Below are 23,108 nucleotides of genomic sequence, written 5' to 3'. Positions count from 1 at the left end.
TTGTGATTTATACCTAAGGTTAAAAATAAACCCAACACAAAATTCTCCATAATAGCTAATAATTTAATGTATCCTACTAATTATCTTAGATTGACAAAATATTATCTCCGTTCAGAATTGATTTTCGTATAGGTACAATGATACCTGTCATTGCATTCAAAATTCATTATATTGACGATTCACCTACTCTCCATCTCTTCTATACATCAGAGCGATACCCACTTGCCCATCCTTATTTTTTTATCTCAATCATAACTAAAATACATGGAATTATATGAAAATCAGTATGATAAATTTTTTTTGAAAAATTGCAGAAAAATGTTCAGCCTAATCCATGATTATTGATTAGGTATATTTACTTAAAGTCCAAAAACATAAGGTAATTACGAAAATTCAATATTCAAAAGAAATTTTAAATTTATTTATAAAAACAGAATTATTTTATTTATTCAGTTTAAAAGGATGTCAGCGCACTATTTGTTAGCCTTACCATTCCTGCAGCTATTTGTACTGCTGAAAGATCCTTCAACACAAATACACACGATGGTAATGTCATTTTTATTTTATTGATTTAAATAATTTCACACTTCACAATTTTTCAATTATATGTAATCGATGGACGATGGTACAAGCAAATGATAGGTAGGTAGTTTTACTTTTAAGGATGTCGTCAAAAATAAGATTATATATGGATGAATGAAATGGAGAAAACTATGAAGTAGTTAGGTTTATTTGTGACAAAAGAACAAGGACGGATACAGTGGTCCTAAACGGGGGTGATGGGCAATTTTTTAGTTATCAACTAAAAAAAGGTCATCATATATTAAAAAAAAAACTTTGATGGAATATATGATACTTTTTTATGAACGGGGGGGGGGAATTTCCCCCCCTTGTATCCGCCCTTGCAAAAGACTACCAAATGTTGAGATTAAAAAGCAGATTTTATAAAGTAGTTTTGAGGATATTCATTTTTATGGTATTTTTGGCAATGGACACCGGACAATAATATACATATACAACACATATAAGTTTATAACTAGTGTATGTATTGTGTAACAGAGATGAGAATGGGAAGAATATAAGATAGATAACACGATATCGGATATGTGAAGTAACTCAAGTAATTATATTCAGCTGTCAAACAAGAAAACGCCGATTCTGCGCATCCTCACGCGATCAGTTCACGAGAGTATATTATGTAAAATAATTGATTTTCATCGGACCACGGCGTGTTCTCTTGCTGGACTGAGTATTCTTAGCTACCATATAGGTAATAGGTACTCGATGTACGTATTATAGTCATTACATCCCATGTAATTAATAATTATATGTACAATATTATACGCCACACGGGCTCTGATAATCAGGATACACTTATAGTCCTATAATGGCTATACTTATACTTTAATACTTATACGACTTCTCTTCATTGGCCATTGGAATATTGGATATTAACCAATGGTTGGGCTGATTGGAGGAACTATAATGAAAACAAATCCTTTTTTAAATATCATATAAACGATATTACAGTGTCGTAAATAGGGGCAGAAGGGTGTTGAGGAGGGGCTTAGACCCAACTCACCAAAAAACCAACCGAAAGCTCCCTCAAAAAATAATAATATAATATAGGTATGTCTATTATTCTTAATAAGTATTGAGCCCCCTCACCTAAATATTTTTCCTGTTTCCACCACTAAGGTAGAAATTGATATTTTATAAATATGTACTAAGCTAGATGGTGTAATTTAATGCTAATTTCTTATCGTATTGTTTGTTATTATTATTGTTTTTTTTTTTAGTTGTGTACCTTTAAGTTATCCTAGAATATACTAAAAATCGGTAAGCGTCCTTCTAACTAGGACGTAGCCAGGTAGGAACTTATTAACAGAAACATGAATTTAAAATTAAAAAAGCACCATAATCGGAATTATATTTTATAATAATGTAAGAACTGTGCTGAAACCGGAAATCACTGAAATGTTTATTGCTGTATCAACAAAATAAGCCGAAATTCGATGAAACTTCAAAGTCTAAATTATCTCATATTGACCAATGACTAGAACAATGAATATTTAAATAAAATATTGCCTATTTTGATTTTATTAATTTTGTTCTGTGTTAAACTGGTAATGTAGCCATGTAGGTATAGATTTCCAATCTTTATTATCTTAATATATTATAAACCTTTTATCATGGAATATTGCCATTTACACTTAAATTTTAAATCAAAACCTGTTTGCTTGAATTTCAATTTATAATTGTTATACTTATCTTATTTTTCAAATTTAAGTTATGGCAGAATTTTTAGTCGTACATTCGTGGATTTATTCATAAGATAGGTACTTAAATGATTCTTTTCTTTGAAATAATACATGCATATAATATAAAGTAAACGGTTTTAATGAATAAATATAGCTTAATAGTTATTACTGTTATAGTGTTATTAAGATACACAAATAATATTTCTATTGTTTAACTAAATGATAAAACTCACTACGAATAAACTAATTCTTTTTAACTGTATTATTATTACACATTATACAGTATTTACAAATAATTGTACTTGGCTATTAAGTTGTTGTTACTTTTAGAATCCGTTCTAATTCATTAAATAAAAACTCAGTAATAAATTACGTTTATTTAATTCATTATTAGCTTAATATAATAAAGTGATAAATATTATTTTAAAAATATGAAAAACATAAAATAGGTCCAGATTGAATACATAATAGAATTCACTATTACACTATTAAAGTTAAGAAGATGGTTATTATTATTTTTTAAATCTTTATTAAAAAAAAAGGAATGTTTTTATGCGTGTGAGTATAGGCGATTCACAGTCCAGTCGAGTCTACCGCACTCGTGGTTCTGAAATTTTGTGCATAAGTGATAGGTAATCCTAAATCATATACCCAAGGATGCACACCTCGAAGACAAATTATAAAATTTTTAATTACCTATAACTTGTTATTAATATTATTTTTATATATTTTCCAATATTAGTTTCAATACATAGTTACCATCATTGATATTAAGGTATTTATAAAATAAAAAATTGTTACTGGCTGAATTAGCCAATATAAAAATTGTACTTTAAAATTAAAAAAATAAATGGTGGGCAAGTGGATATCGCTCTGATTTATAGTAGACGACACGGCTACGGCGGTATAGGTGCTCGGTTAGTCAAAAGAAAAAAAAGAACAACACGAATTTCATTATTGGTACGATCTATTTTTTTATTGATGATAAACAACGGTACATAATAGCTAGTTGTTAAATGTCACTATGTGTTGACGACATAAAATAAAATAAATACACAATTATGCTTTATACGGTCTTACGACTAGGTGACGTTGTCGCCGTTGTTGCGGTAAGACGGTTCACGCAAGATAGCGAGACGACCGGCGGCCAGTACTCGTCTGAACCGACTTGTCTTCCAGTCCTACCCTGTGCCTTTGCGGCGTGGGCGGAGAGTCGACGGTGTCGAGTCGTCGTTGCCCGTGGTGGCGGTTGATAAGTCGTAGATCGTTCGCTGCAGTACCTGTACTTTGTACCGTCGACCGTTGCGTACCGTGTCATAGAGATGGAAAGTAGGTCACCATTATGGATGTGTTAAATTTGAATGCAATGACAGGTACCATTGTATACCTATGGCCAGGGGCGTACCCAGGAATTTTTCAAAGGGGGGTCCAAATTTTTTAACATGTTTAACAATATCAACCATATTACACAATATACAATCAGTGGTTTGCACCTTATCCTCCATGGGGGGTCCAGACCCGAACCCCCCCCCCCCTTGGGTCCTTGGGTACGCCACTGCCTATGGCTATGAAAAACGATTCTGAACGGAGATGATTTGTCAGTCTAGGATAATTAGTAAGATATATTATATTATTACCTATACCTATACATATAATATATCGTTATTTTACGCGATTTCGTAAAAAAATAAATTTCATACGCGCATAAAATTTTTCTGTATTGACGCTGGAATTTTTTTTACAGTGGTCTGAAGTAAAAGTAGTGGAGAACCTTGTGTTTGGTTTTTTAAATTTAGATATTAATCACAAAAATTTTATGAATTTTCAACTTCAAAATTCCTTGTAAATTTTCGCGATTTTGACATATTTATAAACATTTGAACTTTTAATGCTTCTAAACAAATATTGTGATAAACGACTTTTGCTTTTTTTTTACTACACTAAGAAAAACTTAATAAACCTTGTAATAAATTTTAAAGATTTTTTGGAAAGCCAAATTTTTTTTATCGGCATTTCAAGAAAAGAAATTTAGAAAAATCAAAAATTTCAATAATCTATAAATAGTTTAAAAAAGTTCTAAATATTTTGAAAATTTAATCGTAAATAGATAACGCTAATATAAGCATTTGGTGAAAATTTCAAGTATTTACAATGATTCGTTTTTGAGTTACTGCAAAATCAAAAAATCGATTTTATCAAAAAATGGTTATGCGTAAAAATTCCCGTTTTTCCGTTACTTTTTTAGGGTTTTTCCTGACGCTATTGAAAACTACTGGCATTTTTTTACTTTTGACCCCTCAAAGTACCAACTAGATTCAATTTCCTTTTCAAAGAGGGGCTGAAGTCAAAAATCAAAGCACTATTACTACTCCAAAACGTGATGACAGACAAAAAAAAAATTTAAAAATTAAAAAAAAAAAACACACACACATCATTGTAAAATCAATACATTCATCACTCCGTTCAGAATCTAATATTAAAAAAAAAGTTGATAATTGCATATCATATTATGAATTAACAACAATACAGGCGATTAGCACGCATGTATGGAATATATCCAAGACTATGATAGCTAAAAAAAATAGAATAGTTATTATAATTTTGTATTTTCTTAGATCTGCAGTATTTTATCTTCTGTTAAAACACCACCTAAATAATAGTTAAAAACTATGTAGTTAACATTAAACGAAGGTTAAGAAAACTAGAGTAAATCCATCTAGTATTGTTCAATTTGACATGGACAATGTCATAAGAATATTTTTTAATTCTATATATATTTATATTTCCGTTAAGAGTTATACGGTATCGGGTTTTTATTAAATAAGTATAAAACAATTATTATAAAATCAAACTATAGAAATTCAAAATACCTAGTATAGATATGTTATTTTTAATTTTTAATATTTTTACATAGTTTATTTTGATAAAAGCCTCTTTATTATAAGTGTAATTTTTTAATTCAAATCACGTTTGACCTGATACGTATAATAGCGTTACGTTTCCTTAAATTTTGATGCTTAAAAATACTGACAACCAGAAGGCATGTACTTTATGTATTCTTTTGCAGTTTGTAGATGTTAGGTAGAACATTAGCATGCCAGTATGCCACGTTTAAAAAAATCAAACCCATTCATTGTATGTAACATATTTTACAAATATCTAACCATAGCAACTATATTAAGTGTTTATTTCGTATTCAATTATTACAACTCACATGAACAAACACGACGCACGTTTTAAAGAGAAAATTTGAAATACTTACACATTTTAACCAGACTTAATGGACCAGGCAATGATAGTAACATCAGATACGTCTTTCTTAGGAAGACATAACCTCACAGTATGGAAAAAAGTTGGTGAAGGTTCGTTTGCTAAAGTTTACTTGACCAAATTTAGAAAACCTGAAGACTAAAATGCAATAACGATCAAAACAAAGGTAATCAACAAGAACCGCGTTTCCGCTAAGTTCATGGAGAAGTTCTTGCCTCGTGAACTTGATGTGTTGGTCAAATTGAAGCATCCGTACATTTTGCAGGCAAGTATAAAATAGGTGTATTACGTGAAAATTATTCATTTATGTTATAAACACCTCAAAAGGAGTTAACAAATTTTTAAATTTTATCATACATTAAAATTGATAATATAAACATTTGGTGAACATTTCAGGTATTTACTGACTGGCTTAAACAAAATATCAAAAACCATTTAAGGATAAATAATTAATATTGAATATTAATTAAAAAATAATTAAATTGGAAATATCCAATATCTTAAAAATCTGAATTTCAAACGCTCGTAAAAAATTAATTTTTCAAAATTATAATAATAAACATTTATAAAAGAATATAGTGACCATGAACTTTCTTCCATTTTTTTTCAATTAAAAAATTAACAAATTTCAAGGCGCTTCGTATTCTACTCTGTTAATAATTTTTAATCGGTATTTACAGGGGATAAAATTAAAATTAATCAAATTTCAAGTTTTAATACCTCGAAAAGGCTAAAATATTTTGTAAATTTTATTATAAATAAAAAACGATAATATTACCATTTTTTGAAAATTTCAAGTAGATATCTACATTATTCATCGCTTTTGAGTTACAATATCGATTTTATAATAAAATTCATATTTAATATGATTTGCGTAGAAAATTTCTATTTTTCATTTTTTCTCTGATATATTTGAAATATACTAGGAATTTTTAATTTTGACCTCTTTATATTATAAATTACAAATTAGATGCAATTTTCTGTCTCAAATCACTCGCAAAGTTGAAAATCTAACCATTTTTTTGACTATCTATCGTATTTGTGTGTACAGACATAAAAACAAAAAAGTACACACCATTATAAAATCAATATATTATATTGCTCATTCAGCATCTAAAATAAGAATACTATTTTAAATACTTTTTGTAAAAGTAATCAAATAAGACGTATCCTAGATAATTGTTTTATATTTTTAAATTACTTTGTTTCTGAACCCAGTAAATAGTTTTAAATTTGTTGAAAATTTATAGGCACTATAAATATTAAACATCACGATACTTATTTTCATAATTAAAATTTAAATGTATTAACTATAAACATTAACATCCAACTATTACAAAAGGAATAATAAATAAGTGAGAAAAAAATATATCTTTAGAGTATATAATAATACAAGTAATACAACTACCTATTCGTATGTACATACTCTAAGACTGTGTTTAATTTAAAAAAAATATTCTAATTACATTTTTACCAATATATTAAAATAGGTATTTCAAATCAAAAATAAAATTATTCTCTACAAAACTGTAAGCAAAGATAAGTAACAGGGTGAATAAATATATCATATAATAATATATTCATACTTACGAATGTGCTGATTCATGAACCGTGTTTACAACCGTTTTATCATTAGCTAAACATATAAACTACACAGCTGGTTTGGACTAAATAGATATGCTATTAATGGAAATTCGTGATGAATGTCTGAATGTCCGGTGGCAATACAAACTTCTTTTTGAATCGAGAACTACCCCTTTTTTTAATGTTCCAAATAAAATTTAAACATGTAGTTATTGAGTCGTTTAAACTTAATGTACTAATGATGAAGGACAATAGTCCATTTTGAAAAGTTTGAAAGGTATTTAAAAGGATTTGAGAATAATAATAACAATAATAATATATTACCATAGTTACATATTTTAAATCGACATAATAATGTATAATTTAAAATATAACATCTGATAAAAAAATATTTAATCATTAAATATATTGATAATTATATTATAAAATATAAAATTTTCAAAATAACTATAAATTAAAATTAATTGTCGATTATAGTCACATGCATAATTATTTCTAATTTAAATTATAACTGAATAATATCGTCCATTTCAATAAAGTCCTACATAGAATAACAAATTTCACCGTAAATAGTAACGAAACTAATCTAATACATCATTTATAAAACCGTAAAAGTTATTATAAGATTTTAGACTTATTGTAAAACATTGCCGTGTCCCTTAGTGATTATAACTTATACCTAAATGGTTGGAGAATCTGAGAAAACGAATTATTCACATTTTTTCGTAGGTTGATGCATATTGCATATATCATTAAAAAAACATAGTGTAATATATTATAGAGTAATAAATGTGTACATTCGACATTGTTTATTATATTGTTTACGTTCTATATTTGTTAACACATTTATTATTCTATCGTTTTCACTGGTATGACGTAATAATGGTGGTTTTACATTACTTTACGAAGCGATTGTCATATACAGCGTCGACCACTAAAACTAAATTGACCGTTCATGATTTCACAGAAAATTGTGTAATATTGTAGTACTTAAACTTATCCTCATTAAAAATAAATAGACAATACAAATATGAACTTTAAGTAAAAAATAATCATTCAAATAAAAATCTTATAATTTTGTTTATTTTCATTAAACCTACCTAATAGGTTTCAGTTGAATTATATAATTATTAAATTATTTTTATTCGAATTGTTGACCAGGCATGGATCTAGAAAATAGAAATCTAAAAGGGGCGGAAGCTACATTTTTTTCAGAAAAAATACAATTATAATCTTAATCATGAACATATATATTGTTATTGTTATCTTAATATATGATAGACTAAAGATAATATGATAAGATTTGATAACAATATTTGATTATTTCTTGATATCAATAAAAGCCAGTGGTATAGCGGTGTTGGTGTGGAGAGGATGGAATTGCAGCACTTTCCAAAATTTCAAAAAATATTCAAAATGATTTCAGTTTTCTCTGAATGTATTTTATAGGACATAATAATGTATTAAAATTACTATTTTTTTTGAAGGATACTACAAAAGTCTAAAATGTTATAATATATTCATGGCATTAACATACTAAAATACTAAATGTACGAGTGATCCTAGTTTAAGCCAACTAACTATCATTCAGCTCCTAAATGTTAAAAGAAAAATAATGACTGACACAGACATAGGAAATAATTATTTATATCATCAAACGACGTTTATCGTTGCGCAAAAAGATAACAATATTTTATGATCATTTTATATTGTACAGAGTGTATCAAAAGTCTTCATTCGATTGCAAATCTATATGTATAGCTCGGCAATTGTTAGTCGCATGTAAACGAACCATATACTAATAGAAAGATTCAAAGATAAGATAGGTAACCAAGTTTATTTTAAGTTTCGATCAGTATATGGGTCGTTAGCTATATAAATTTGTAATCGGATGAATACTTTTGAAACACTATGTATGTTTTGATCAGATAAAGACTGATTTTACAATAATTTAACTTTTTCTGGAGAACTTTTTAGGGCATTTAAAAATCTCAAATCATATAAATTGAATGCAGTTCAAAAGCAAGTACTTTTTTTTTAATTTCTCAATATTTTTAACCTAAAAAATTACTGTAGTAGATAATACAAATAAATAAGTTAATTATTTTTAAATAAATAGACTACCGTTTAAAATAATTTTTGAATGCAAAAACATTGTGGTTTTTAAATATAAAAACTATAAAACAATATTCTGCGCTAAATTGATTGAAGAGAGACAAAACCCAAATATTAAAATCATTAATAAATGGATAATTGTGTAATGCTTATGACAATTCGTTTCTTAATATCTTTAGCAATATATAATATATATAATATAATATGCATATATATATAGTGTAACGTCCCCTCTTCGCCGGGCCTACGTCTTCCGACCATGCAGGTTTAAGTTTTATTTATATTAACGAGGTATCAGAGACTCGACCTCGGTGTGCAATATTAATACTAAGATCAGGGTTACCTTATTGAAGTAAAGTACATATATGTTTAACACATTTAATTAACTTAAAAAAATATTATTACCTAAGATTTTATGGTACGACAGATTGGGGGGAACCCATTATGATTGATTTTTATAATTCTTTCGATAATTATACGTATTTATGTAATCTTTAATTTTATGGAACAATTAAAATAGTACATATTTTATTTAGGTGGACAAGTATCAAATTTGTAATTATATTTATTATCTAAAATATTTAAACATAATTTTCTTTTCTTACATCATATTATATTAATTTTTTATCGATACAAGTATACAACAAATTACCCGGCTACGAAAGTATATAAAAATGTATAACAAATCGTTAGATATTTTTCACAAGTTTGGACAGAAGCCAATGAGTACATATTAAATAGCAAACAGCATATCTACAGATATTCGATAAAAACAAATTATAAAAAAAATTATGAAAAATATATATCCATGAATCATGACATAATTGAATAAGAATGAATTAAATTTTTACAGTAATCGTTACATGTATCCCTTGTTCATTTAAATCTGGAACCCAGATTTGGGAAGTAGTAGCACCGGTAGCTGAGTGCAAGATAGTGGTGTAAATGTTTTATTATATAAGTCCAATTGCAAAAACTTACAATATTTTATAGTAACGCCTTATAGAGTGCATTTGTTGTAGTCAACATCAGAAAAGGGTATAAATTGTTGGTTATTTTGTGAAATTGCTAAGTATGGATTGTTAGGTTGGATAAACATAAATTGCGAATTTGTTACCTCAATTGGCATTGGTCATATTTAGAATATGGTATAAATTTCTGGAGTAAATATTGGAAAATTGATGACAAATAATAATTGAAAGTTTGAAAATTTAGTAGTGTAACGTGTATAAAAAAAATTATTTATTTATTGGAATACATCAGTGATTGGTTGTTTGTCTTAATATTATTAATATTATTATTATAATTAGAAATAAAATTTATAATTCACATTCAATAGTGGAAATATTTTTAATTTTATGTTTGAAAAAATTGAAAATTTATGTTTAACAAGACAACCAAGTTTTATACTTTAATCAGCGGGCTTGAATTAAATACGTAATATTAGTATTAAATTATAAATATTATTTACGAAATATACTAAACATGCGTTTTTCGCAATAATATTCATTTTATTCAATAAATGCAATAATATGCATTTTATCCAAAATATGCAAACACATGCGAAATAAAAACACCACCGTTTACATACCGTACAAAACGTCCGCGATCGATTTCTATCAATTTTTTATCACCGTACAAAGTGTCCACGATATGCAACTTAAACAATATATAGTACAAACTGTCCGTTTACCTAATTTACCTTTGAAAAATATATCAAATTCCTCTTGTGATAAGGGCGATTCAAAAATATCAAATTTTTTGTCTTTTAAATGTTTTATATATTACCTTCAAAATGTTCTACTCAAATTGCGTTACTTGCATTAAATAAAATCTGTACTTGTTTCAACGTTAAATTATTGAGAAATTGTATTAATCCTTCTCTATCAGATTCCAATAAATTAAAACTCTGAGAAACCAATTTAATATTTTCTGTATTTAAATTTATAGTTAGATTGTTTTTGTTATTTTTTAAATACCACATTCCATTATTTAACTGTCACTACTGCTAATAATAATTCGGTCTAAATAGATTAACTATTAACTATAATTAACTTTTTTAACTTATTTATTGTTTTTAATTGAATTTCATGTTAATTAATTAATTAATTTTTAAATAGTTTATTCTTTCTTAAAACTTAAATTTCATTTTAAACTTATAGTCAATATTAATTACTTAATCTTTCTTTATTCAAAAACTTATCTTACTTAAACTTAATTTTTTATTTTAAATTCATTTACCTTTCTTAAACCTTAAATTTCCTCTTAAAACCTATAGTCATTATTGATCACTTTTTCTTTATTTAAAATTTATCTCGCTTATACTGAATTTTTTACTCGTAAAAAAAAATTTTAATTACTTAAAATTATAAATTAATAAAAACTGAAACAAAATCCATGTATTTCAATACAACTGTAATTATTACAGGCTTCGGCACCTCCGCCAATATGTAACGTGGTCGGGGAATGACCAGTTAAATATGGGATATCCAGGGAGAGTCGTAGGACTCTATAGATAAAGTTTCCGTAGCCAGGGGTAGAATGTAGGAATCTCAAATGTAATATAAATAACTATAGGATTCTGTTTCAGGTTGAATTTTTGGTGAATTGAACTTTCATATTTTTTACTAACCTAAAACGAACCAAACTTGGAAAAATTTTAAGTCGAACTCGAACTCTACACATTTACAAAATAGATTTTTGCCGTAAGGTATATACTTAATTTAATTTATATATTGCTAAAAATTAAAACAAAAAGGAAAACATGATATTAATTCGATTTAAATTTGTCTACGGAGGATAAAATGAAGAATTATTATTATTATATTATATTTGTAAATTTTTTTTGAGGTAGTTTTTACAGTTTGGGCCGTTTTGATATTTAGCGATGGTGAAGTTACTAATTTTAGTATGGGTATTTTTTTGAGCTTTTTCCGTGGGTATTTTTCCACGATTCGAATGGTGCAGTTGGCTACACTGCAATATCATCTGTTATCTAACAGTACTATAAAAAAAATAGGCACTGCTTGATTTTCTATGCAACGCCAAGGCTGTATAGGCGATAGGCCATACATAAAATTTATTTCTATCATTTTCAGTCTTCACATTTAAGTGTCTACGCTTCTAGTTAACTTTTAATTTTCTAAGTTTAAGGTACCAAAGAAATTCAAAATGGTTATGCCAGGAATGACTATAGAGAGCTTGAAAAAACATAAGTCCGTAAGTAATTAATTTAATTTAGTAAGTTCAATATAATATTTATTTCTAATACTTCAATGTTCTGTGTAGTTTATTACAAAGGTCAAATACAAAGTTTATTACTAAACACTTAAATTTTACTTTTTTTTTTTTATAGTTAATCCCATTATTTTTTTGTCTGGGTATTGGTATGGCGGGTGCTGGTTTTTACTTGACTCGACTGGCAATGAAAAGCCCTGAAGTGACATGGCACCCAAAGAAAAATCAAGAGCCTTGGGAAGAATATAAACAAAAAACTTACAAAGTATGTTGATATTTTGTAAACATAGTGTTATTTACAATATTTACAAACTTGTATTTAACTGATTGATTTCACTTTAGAAATTACTTAATTTGGTTGTGTGTAGTTTATGAGCTAGTTTTTAATCTTACAAGCTGTTTTTAAATTAAATTATCAAACAAACAATTAATAATTTAATTAATTGAAAATGAGAATTTTTTTTTTAAAGTACCTACAATAAATTATAAAAATTGTTTTAAGAGAATGTTATACCAACATCTTACAAACGTACAGCATAGAAAATTTGCATCTAGTAGATAATTTTAAGTTATTCTACTTAATAATTTAGTATTTACTTAATGTTTTAAAGTTGAGATAAATTAATTAAAAAATTTTCGTTACCTTTGGGTTTCAATATATTTCTAAATGATATTTTTTCTGTTATCACCTGTTTTGCTATAAAATTATACTATCCAAAAATTAACATTTTGCTGTTGAGATTTTTATCTCGGTGATATACAGAATCTTTTGTACGAATAAATAATAAAACAGTTTTATAAATTACATTCAAATTACTAGGAAACTGAAAAGTAAGCATCAATAGTTATTAATTTTGTCTAAACTTTTAGTTTTTAATGGGCCTTAAAGCGTTTTAGTAATACAATTTGTAAATATACAATTTATTTATTATTGGTCCTCCTTGCATACTGCATCGATGGTAGTATAATTATATTTCCTTGGTGGTATTGTTGACATACCTTTAAATTATGTGCAACAATATTCTAATGCTATTGTTGCAGTGTTTTATTTTCATATTCAATAATATATTAAACTAATAACTAATTCTCCTGTTTTATTTGTTTTAGTTTTATTCTACCAGCTCAGACCCTCCAGTAAGTCCAGCACCTAAATATTAGAAATTCACTAATCAACATCAATATTGTTCGATCAGTTATATAAAATGAACATAGTGTTATGAATCTTTTGTCGTGTTTTCTATATTAAATAAAGAATAAATGTTAAAATGTACTTAGATATTTTAATATGAAAACATTATGTTTATACACAATGTTCATTTGACATTGGTGAATTTTGTGTGATAGTTTTACAGCTTTATTCATAAAATATTGTCTAGAAAATATGTTATTTAATTAACTTTATAAATACATTTTTACAAGCAAAATCTTCTATTAAACATTTTTCATTGTTTACGGTATATTATTGTTAAATTATTTTAAACATAAAATAATTACATTTCTTTGTACAACTGTAACAAATTAATAATTATTAATTTATAATTGATAATGTCGATGAGCAAGAATAAAAGTATCTAGATACATACAAGTTACTATAGATTCTGAATATTGTATCTTAATATGCAAGATATATTTTATCAAAAAATTATACATTTGGTGGGCAATAACAGACTTGAAAAAGTTGTCATTATATTGTATAATCAGAAATTCAGAAGTATATAGGTTATATATTGATCCTTAAGTATCTTGTATACTAATATACTAACCTTAGATCATATATGTGTATATGATCTAAGATACTATAACAATCTGACAATGTTAACAATAAAAACCTTTAGTATAATTGATAAATTTATCAATAATATATTTTGCATATTATACTCGTGAAAAAATATGTTCATATTATGAGGGTCAACGTTTTTACTTTTAACGTTGTTTATATAGTCTACTAGAGGACGCTACAATTTATAAATAATAATGTATGACTTGTGCACACAATTATTGTATATGGCTACGTCCTACCTGATTATCATTCTACTATTATATTGGTGATAAAATAACCTTTTTGTGGGCTCGAAAAAGAATATCTCAGCAACAAATTGTTGTTCAACGAATTGTTTACGTTTAGGCACACAGTTCTATGATAATAATATTATTTCGGGTTTTTTTTCTCTATCGTTGATCTTAATCTTCGTTCAACGCGACCTACTTTGCTCGTCAACGTCGAAGTATGCAACTATAGTTAAATTCAATAGTCGATTATAATATAGTGGTGTTTTATTATTTATCATCAAGCCGTTTTCGGAACATATAACGAGACCATGACATCATCGAAGTACTGTTTGAAAACTCGTAATAGAATGAAACTTCCAAACGCTAAGGCAAGTCCTCATCACCCCGATAAATTATATTATTGCAACAATGTCTTACGTCATATATTTTCTTTAACATTTCAGAAGTTGGACAACGAACAGGACCATGATTTGTTTCTGTCAAAGTTTACTTCAGCACTTTGTGGTGACAGTTTCAACAGACTCCCGCTTAACTCCACTTTAGGACGACTGCCATTATCTGGTATGAGATAACTTATTCGATCATATTCGATAATTTAACCATTGAGTTAATGTATGCCCTACATGCAGGGACGGCGCTACAATTTGTGAAGTCAAAACTTATTTAACCAATAACCATAGTCATCTATAGTCTATAGGACATAGGTGTACTTAAAAGCGCGTGGCCCTAGACAAATTTCCCGCTTTGCTCCCCTTAACACTGGCCTTGCCTATATGTATTAGGTATCTACACATATTTTGTGTTAAGTTTTGCACTTTTGTGTTGACATAAGTGTACCTAATTTTACAACATAATATGTAATAATTGAAATTTTACATAAATATATTCTGAATTCTGATCATATATACATATATATATATATATTTTATTTTTTAAAATAAATTTAGGATATCAACTAATAGTAAAATAAAATATACAGTAACAAAATTATAAATTAAAGTATGATATATTTATAATTTATTCTTAATTGCCTGAATATTGATTAATATACTTATGCATTGAATAAGATTGGATGTATTCAACCAAGGCATTTATGTTTCTTACCTATCCTTGTTAGAGATTATATTTGTTTGTATTTCAAAGAATAATGTAATAAATTACACATTTTAATAATCAATTTTTTTTATGTTTTACCTTGTTTATTTACAGAATTAGCTCAGGAACTTAAAACAGGGAAATTGATATCAAAATTTGAAGATTTTGATTATTACACTGATGGTGAAGATGAATCACCATATGTGTATACATGTTCATTTGTATTGGCTATAATGTATTTTGAACGACTTAAAGTATCAAATCCTAACTATTTGAAATCTATTAACTCATCTGAATTATTTTTGATATCTTTGGTAAATCAAATAATAATCATTAAATAATTATTGTTAAATATAAAATTATTAATTAAACTACATTACTTAAATGTTACTTATAGTTAGTTGCGAGTAAATATCTTCATGATGATGGTGAACTAGATTCTGCAATAAATAGTGAATGGGCTATCGCTTATGGTATTAGTCTAAAAACTATCAATCAAATGGAAAAAGATTATTTATCAGCTATGGTAAGACTTAAATTTTAAAAATTCCAAATTAATGCTAATTTTACCAGTACTATTAATTTTAAATTGGTATGCCGTTTTTAATTATAAGTGAATATTTTAGAAATATATCAAATATATATTTTAATGCTATTTTATACCTATGTAAAAAATATTATTTAATTAGTAATTACAATTTAGTCCCTAAAGCTCAATATTATAAGCAAAAAATTAATTTAAAAAAATAAAAATATTTTTGTAGAATTGGGAATTTTTTATAAGTGATGAAGAATTTACAAATAGACATAAAGAAATAGTTAATCAACTATATGGTGATATCAAGAAATCCAACTGTGTACTATTGAAAATGTTCCTATTAATCTCATCAGTTGTACAAAAAATAAGAAAAGTTAGTTAAGATTTTTTTAATTTAATTCAATTGCTTTTATTTATTTGTTATGTTATTGCTTATTAGTTGTACAGAAGGAAAATTGTACGCCAAAAAATGAAACATATGATCGCTATGTCAACTGTTATCACTGTGGTCACAGCAACTACTATGCAACTTAACGCTGGAAATCAAAAGTTGGTTCAAGAATTGTATAAACAAATTGAGTCTGATCCAAATTACCCAACAATTCCCTCTACACAAACAAATAACATAGTAAAATCAGAAAATGTCAAAAATATTTCTAAAGAATGGCCTTCATCTAAATTACTACAGTTGTTAGACCATTTGTTACTGATGAACATATGCGTATCTAATAATGAACGTCAATTATCATTTCAAACTACCCTTAGTAAACCAAACAAAAACCAATTTCGAAATATTTCGGATTTCAAAAGTATTATATTTTTTAATTATTTAACAACTATAAATTATACATATTGAAGTTGAAATCTTATTTACCTTTATGGGTTCTCAATTTACTCAAGTATATTTTAACTAATATTTTGTGTTGTTCATCAGTTCATCAGAAATTCAAATATATACATCTTTTTAACATTAATTTATATTAGAATATTTCATAATTAATTTGTTATTATAATAGCTTTTATAAGTATTACAACAATTGTGATTAAAATTAATCTGGATTTATTTTTAATGAACAGAAGTATAAATTATAAATATCAAATGTATTTATAAAATTTAATTTATTAACATATTTAAAGTTAGCTTTATTTTTAGTTTGATATTCTGATTATTAAATACTTACTACAAAAAATAAGTTAATGAGCAATTGAATTTATAAAAATGTAAAAGGCTGAATAAAATATTAAATTTAATACATTTATGATTTAGGTTACAAATGACCTTCATACCTTCATACATGATAATATTGATAATAATTTTTATATCTAGATTGTTTAAATTGAAAAAGATTGTAATTGTTAATATTAACACGAAAAATTGATTTATGTATATTAATATGTTATATGAGACACAAACAATTAAAAACCTATAATTTTATTGTAATAATCAAATTTGGTTTTTGTATTTAATCCCAAAGTTCCTAAAAGTAGGTAACATAATAAAATGCTGAAATTTATTGTTTTTAATATTTCAATATTGTTAGAATTGCTACCATGGGTGTAGGTAAGCGGAGGGTTTTGGGTGTTCAAACGCCCCCCGAAATTATATAAAACAATTGTATTTTTTAATACATACAAATAAATTATTCATAATTTTATAATATTAATATAGATTTAGACAAAAACTTCCTCCTAAAATATTTCCTACCTACGCCCATGCTTGCTACACATCAAGTTAACATTGATGTAACTATCAATGCAGTGATTAAAAAAAATGGAATATCGTTAAGTTTCACATTTAACAAGTGTGTATAATTTTTAACAGTCCAAGGATAATTAATTTATTATATTAATCACAAGGTTATTATTATTATTATAAAGTTAAATAAAGTTAAGTGTGGTTTAACTATAAATTTAATTAGTTTATAGTGAATATATTCAAATTGATAATATAAATTCTCTATTAGTAGCCGGGGCTCATCCTGCTCGCCCAGTGCGCACGCCTATGGTCCTTGTTACTTGGGCACAATAACATAAGAGAGGAGAATATAAAAGGTAAGTCAAGAAAGAAAAGGAAGCAATAAATGATTCTAAAATATTCTTTTTCTTGATTCCAATTAGGAATCTTTGATTGTTTCTACAAGGAGTCTGGTGATTCCTATAAGAAGTTTCTTGGGATGCCTATTTGGAATTTTTAGTGATTCCTATAAAGAGTTTTTTGGGATACCTATTTGGAGTTTTAAGTGATTCCTATAAGAAGTTTCTGGTGATATCTTTAAGGAGTCATAGTTGATTACTACCGGGATTCTTGATTTACTCCAATTGGGTATTATAATACGCGGATTTTAGGAGCTCATAAGGAAACTCCCGGGACTCCTATTGGAAATCCTAGTGCTATCTCAAAGTACTCTCTGTGCTGTGAGGGTACTGAATAACTTGAAATGAACTGTTAAATAAACAAGTTTTTTTTTATACATAGATACAGTGGCGCCCAACCCTATTACTAGGTGTAGCGGTCGCTACACCTTGAAAATAAGGGGAGGGTGGATACTAGGTAATGGGTATAATAACATAAAATAATTAACTTGAAATATGTTCATTATTAATTATTTTTATAAAATAATGATAATGTTATTGTATTTTGTTCATGCTTTATATTTCGTAAACCGTTTGAAATAAACAGTAAACCACCTATTCTGTATACTATTTACATAATACTCGAAAATACATTTTTATTTTGAAGGTTTTAATGAATTTAAAAAATATAATGCCTGTTACATATTGGTATGAATGTATATTAATGTATATTGGTATATCTCTTTAAAAATGAATACACCTTATTCTGACAAAACACAGATTATATTGGTTGGTACCTTAATATTTACTAATATTATCAATTAAAATAATATGATAAAATGTATAAAATAATATTATTTTGACTTTTGAGTTTATAAGGGGGTGGGTAGAATTATTTCTTGCCACACCTGAAAAATATATATTGGGCGCCACTGCATAGATACCTACCAAATATACCATAGAGATTAATTTACTATCCTTAGTAAATAATTTAAATTTATACATTTAAAAAAGGTGGGCAAGTGGGTATTGCTCTGCTGATAGTATGGGAGGCAGGTCACTAGTCTATAATGGACGTGTTAAATTTGAATGCAACAACAATATCATTCTATACGAAAAACGATTCTGAACAGAGATGATTTGTCAGTCTAGGATAATTAGTAGGTAGGATATATTATATTATTACCTATATTTAAATTGTAATATATCATTATTTTACTCGATTTCGTTAAAAAATAAATTTTATATGCTTATAAATTTGTCCTATATTGACGCTGGAGTTTTTTTTTTATAGTTATTTGAAGAAAAAAAGTTTTGGAGAACCTTGTATTGGGTTTTTGTTCAGAATCTAAAAAATAAAAGGCCTTAGTATGTGTTCAGTCTCAAAAATTATAAATATTAAAAATATAAATATATGTATATCCGTTCTGATCAGACAACTACAGATAATTCTAGTGATATGCAATAAGTTGTTTTATTGTTTATCAATTATTAGGTAATATAAAAATTAGATTGTTGTTAGGAATTATAAATTAATATTTAATATCACTATTTCAACTGATTTAATTGGTTTTAAATTTGCTGTAAACTTTCTAATCTTTAGTTAGTAGTATGAGCTGCATTCCAGACTAATTGCACCTCTTATAAAGTTATAAACCTTCTTTTTTTATTCTCTAAAAAACATTTAGAAAAAACATATATATCTTAAGATGTGTTAGCATTATTGAGTTTTAAGGAATTGAATTCTAATACATTGTAAGAGTTAATAAATTGTGTGTTTATAGAAGTTATCTTCTGTTGAATTGTGATATGTGCTTACATAATATCTTTCAACTTTTCGAACTTTTGATATTATTATGCCAAAAATTAGTATTTTATGAATATAAATAAATGATTTAATTTAAAAAAACAATTTAATATTTACATTGATACTAAAATAATAATAAAAATGTCGCACATCATAATATATAGTAGTTTTTGAAACACAATGTATTTTTATAAATCATACTTTAAAATATTATGAATGATTCAATAAATAATTTTTAATTACATTGTTTATTATAATGGTATACTGAAAGAATAATCTAGAAAATTGATATGAGGAAAATAATGAAACTTATGTTATCACAAATTTTAACTTTATTAATTTTCTGTTATGGCCGCTACTGTGCACAACTTAGCTAATAATCCTGATAATTGAAGTAGTGAGTTCATTCCTTCAACAATCCTTATGTGAACCATTCCAATTTCCTGAAATATATATTTTATAACTATTAGAAGACAAAAATAAATGTATCAACATAATACATAACCAGTACTTAAATAGCATTTAAATTAGTTTAAATTCTTGTACATAATTACAAGGATAATTTACAATTTTAAATAGATCAATTGAAGAATAACACAAACTTTAGTGTCAGTGTTGTCTTTAAACTACTTAATTGCAATAAATTATATAAATAATTACTAAATGGTTTTATCTATTACAAGTTGAAACGTGACCAATGTATAACCTTCTTACCTGTATAAATTTTAATTTCAGAGATTCCTTGATTTCCAAATGTTTAGAAACTCTAAATATGTTTGTAATAATGTCTTCAGGGGCATAACCTAGTTTCCATAAATGGGCCATTATCTATAAAAAAAATAAATAATATCAAATTAATTAAGAATCTTTGTTTTGTAACATTTAAATAATGTTTTTCTTACTTTGTACGCCTTAGAAATATTTTGGTCAGCACATTCCAATAACATTTCTTTAACAAGTAGGGGATGTGGCTCATCACAAACTTTGAATACATTTGCACTATTGACGTGTCTAAAACCATTCCAAGTGGATTGTAAATTGTTCAACGCCTGTCGCATGTCACCTTGAGCAGTAAATACAACAGCTTCTAAACCGTCAGCACTGAATGATACCTGTAAGCAGATATCTATATAAATATACCAACTTATGATTAAAATGATAATATTAAGTTTAATGCCTAGTACATTACCTCTTCTTGTTTGCAGACTTTAAGAATCTGTGTCATAACTTCTTGATCTGAAAGCTTTCCATATCGCAACATGGCGCAACGTGATTGAATTGCTTCAATAATTTTGTCACTATTGTTACAGGCCAGTGCAAATCTTGTTGTATTACTCCATAATTCCATAGTACGTCTAAGTGCTTGTTGAGCTCCATCAGTCATACTAAAAATAGATAATATATTAATCGAGGTACTTAATAGATAAACAATAATTTCACCAAGTATTTAGTTACCTATCGGCCTCGTCCAAAATAATTATTTTATGTCTACCAGGAGGCAATGTAACTTTTTGCTGGGCAAACATTTTGATTTTATTTCGTACTGTTTCAATACCACGGTCACTGGACGCGTTTAATTCTAATACAGCTTCTTTAAATGCACTACCTAGAAGTATTCTAGCCAGAGCCAATATCGTTGTTGTTTTACCAACACCAGGAGGACCCTATAAATTTATTTCAAAATTAATACAATTTGCCACTACAGTTGGAATACATTAAAATATGAAAAGAAAATATATTAAGTGTTCTACAAACTTACAGCAATAATTATGTTTGGTACATTTCCACACGAAGAAAACTTTTCCAGTCGCAAGACTGTTTCTTCATTTCCCACAATGTCAGTAAATGATTTTGGACGATATTTTTCAATCCTAGATATAATATCATATAAATAATAAAAATTATGTCAAATACAGATAGATACTAGGTTTGTCGGTAGGTATCATGCACTTACCATGGCATATTTAAGTCACTTTTAATAGTTATTGTTTGAGGAGTCACGGTGGTTAATACGTCGTTTATGCTGGTCGAAGATCCTTCCATGGGATCCACTACGGCCGTGGTTGAGGCACTTTCTTCTGGGTTATCGACTTCCATTTCAAAATTACGGTTTAAATAACAAATATATACAAACGACTTTTAGAACTACAATTTAATATTATACGACGTGTATTTTACAAACAAATTACAGTTTAATACAAATTTGTAAATAAAAACCAATTCATGCTATGAGTTAAATTATACAAACTCGAAAAAATTATTTTTGAAGTATAACATATTTATGCAGTGTTTCGGTAATCAGCATATTATGGACTGTTGTTGTTGTGGGCCGGCTTATATATATATATATGTAATATTTTGGGTTTTTGACTTATAATTTGTTTAAAAAGGCGGGAAAGATAACACTATCAATAATATTTTTTTGTTTAAAAAAATTTAGGTTATAATTTTATCATGAATCTTGAACTAAGAAAAAAAAATTCAAAAATATATGGCGCACACTTTTTGAAAAACAACATTATAAACACGTTTATATACACAATAAACCATACACGTCTATAAAATATACCTTTCATTTGTTACATTGTAACATTTTGTTATGCGGATGAAAAGCATGTAACTTTAAAAGTTTAAAATAATATTGAAATAATAATTTGAATTTGAAAATAAATATAAAAAATTATTTTAATAGTTTGATGATACATAGGAGTACAGGACATACCCTAAGTCCCTAAGTTATAATCATTAGATGGCGGTGATACTCCAATGGTGTCCATAAAGAATTTATCAGCTATTGTTTCTCGGATAGTTGGACCTATGTCCTATGATGAACAATTTGAACCTATCAAACGACCAAAATATATAGTTCAGTGCTTCATACTTCACTAAGTCAAAAATTGTATCGATGCCAGTCAATTATATCCTTAGATTGTATACTTAGGCACTATGGAGTATAGTCGTATAATCAGGGGTGTTCCCATAGGGTATACTACATATACGCCGTATACTCTCAAGATTTTTTTTCAATATTATGGGTAACTGCGTATACCCATAAATCCATAATACATGCGTATTTGATGATATAGTATACTCTCAAAAAAATTCATGGGAACACCAC

General features: G+C 26.9%; 3 protein-coding genes across 3 annotated transcripts; 2 read left to right on the top strand and 1 right to left on the bottom strand.

Annotated features, from left to right (window-relative positions):
* The first annotated feature begins 12,262 nt into the window (after positions 1 to 12,262).
* Positions 12,263 to 13,737, top strand: LOC132921379 (cytochrome c oxidase subunit NDUFA4). Its single transcript, XM_060984375.1, has 3 exons — positions 12,263 to 12,449; positions 12,586 to 12,732; positions 13,575 to 13,737. Exons 1-3 carry the CDS (start codon positions 12,402 to 12,404, stop codon positions 13,623 to 13,625), a joined length of 246 nt encoding a protein of 81 aa, XP_060840358.1. The 5' UTR covers positions 12,263 to 12,401; the 3' UTR covers positions 13,626 to 13,737.
* Positions 13,738 to 14,517: 780 nt separating this feature from the next.
* Positions 14,518 to 17,236, top strand: LOC132921378 (protein CNPPD1). Its single transcript, XM_060984374.1, has 6 exons — positions 14,518 to 14,845; positions 14,921 to 15,038; positions 15,687 to 15,886; positions 15,970 to 16,098; positions 16,337 to 16,483; positions 16,550 to 17,236. The coding sequence occupies exons 1-6, from the start codon at positions 14,786 to 14,788 to the stop codon at positions 16,964 to 16,966; spliced, it is 1,071 nt and encodes a 356-aa protein (XP_060840357.1). The 5' UTR covers positions 14,518 to 14,785; the 3' UTR covers positions 16,967 to 17,236.
* A 2,841-nt stretch (positions 17,237 to 20,077) lies between these two features.
* Positions 20,078 to 22,318, bottom strand: LOC132922487 (replication factor C subunit 2). Its single transcript, XM_060986045.1, has 7 exons — positions 21,945 to 22,318; positions 21,750 to 21,861; positions 21,446 to 21,654; positions 21,180 to 21,375; positions 20,893 to 21,102; positions 20,705 to 20,818; positions 20,078 to 20,433 (listed from the first exon to the last, which is right to left on the bottom strand). Exons 1-7 carry the CDS (start codon positions 22,085 to 22,087, stop codon positions 20,326 to 20,328), a joined length of 1,092 nt encoding a protein of 363 aa, XP_060842028.1. The 5' UTR covers positions 22,088 to 22,318; the 3' UTR covers positions 20,078 to 20,325.
* Between the last annotated feature and the right edge of the window lie 790 nt (positions 22,319 to 23,108).

This window comes from Rhopalosiphum padi, chromosome 2 (genome assembly GCF_020882245.1).
Source record: "Rhopalosiphum padi isolate XX-2018 chromosome 2, ASM2088224v1, whole genome shotgun sequence".
Classification (NCBI taxonomy): domain Eukaryota; kingdom Metazoa; phylum Arthropoda; class Insecta; order Hemiptera; family Aphididae; genus Rhopalosiphum; species Rhopalosiphum padi.
Note: the sequence above shows the minus strand (reverse complement) of the source record. Positions and strands in the feature narration are given on the sequence as shown.

What these genes read in the sequence shown, in the direction of transcription:
- LOC132921379 (XM_060984375.1), top strand. Translation starts at nt 12,402, where the DNA reads ATGGTTATGCCAGGAATGACTATAGAGAGCTTGAAAAAACATAAGTCC. An exon ending in GCTTGAAAAAACATAAGTCC is followed by an intron (nt 12,450 to 12,585) that starts GTAAGTAATTAA and finishes TTTTTTTTATAG; the next exon opens with TTAATCCCATTATTTTTTTG. An exon ending in ATAAACAAAAAACTTACAAA is followed by an intron (nt 12,733 to 13,574) that starts GTATGTTGATAT and finishes TATTTGTTTTAG; the next exon opens with TTTTATTCTACCAGCTCAGA.
- LOC132922487 (XM_060986045.1), bottom strand. Translation starts at nt 22,087, where the DNA reads ATGGAAGTCGATAACCCAGAAGAAAGTGCCTCAACCACGGCCGTAGTG. An exon ending in AAGTCTGCAAACAAGAAGAG is followed by an intron (nt 21,103 to 21,179) that starts GTAATGTACTAG and finishes ATCTGCTTACAG; the next exon opens with GTATCATTCAGTGCTGACGG. An exon ending in TGAAATTAAAATTTATACAG is followed by an intron (nt 20,434 to 20,704) that starts GTAAGAAGGTTA and finishes TATATATTTCAG; the next exon opens with GAAATTGGAATGGTTCACAT.
- LOC132921378 (XM_060984374.1), top strand. Translation starts at nt 14,786, where the DNA reads ATGACATCATCGAAGTACTGTTTGAAAACTCGTAATAGAATGAAACTT. An exon ending in TGAAACTTCCAAACGCTAAG is followed by an intron (nt 14,846 to 14,920) that starts GCAAGTCCTCAT and finishes TTAACATTTCAG; the next exon opens with AAGTTGGACAACGAACAGGA. An exon ending in AGGACGACTGCCATTATCTG is followed by an intron (nt 15,039 to 15,686) that starts GTATGAGATAAC and finishes GTTTATTTACAG; the next exon opens with AATTAGCTCAGGAACTTAAA.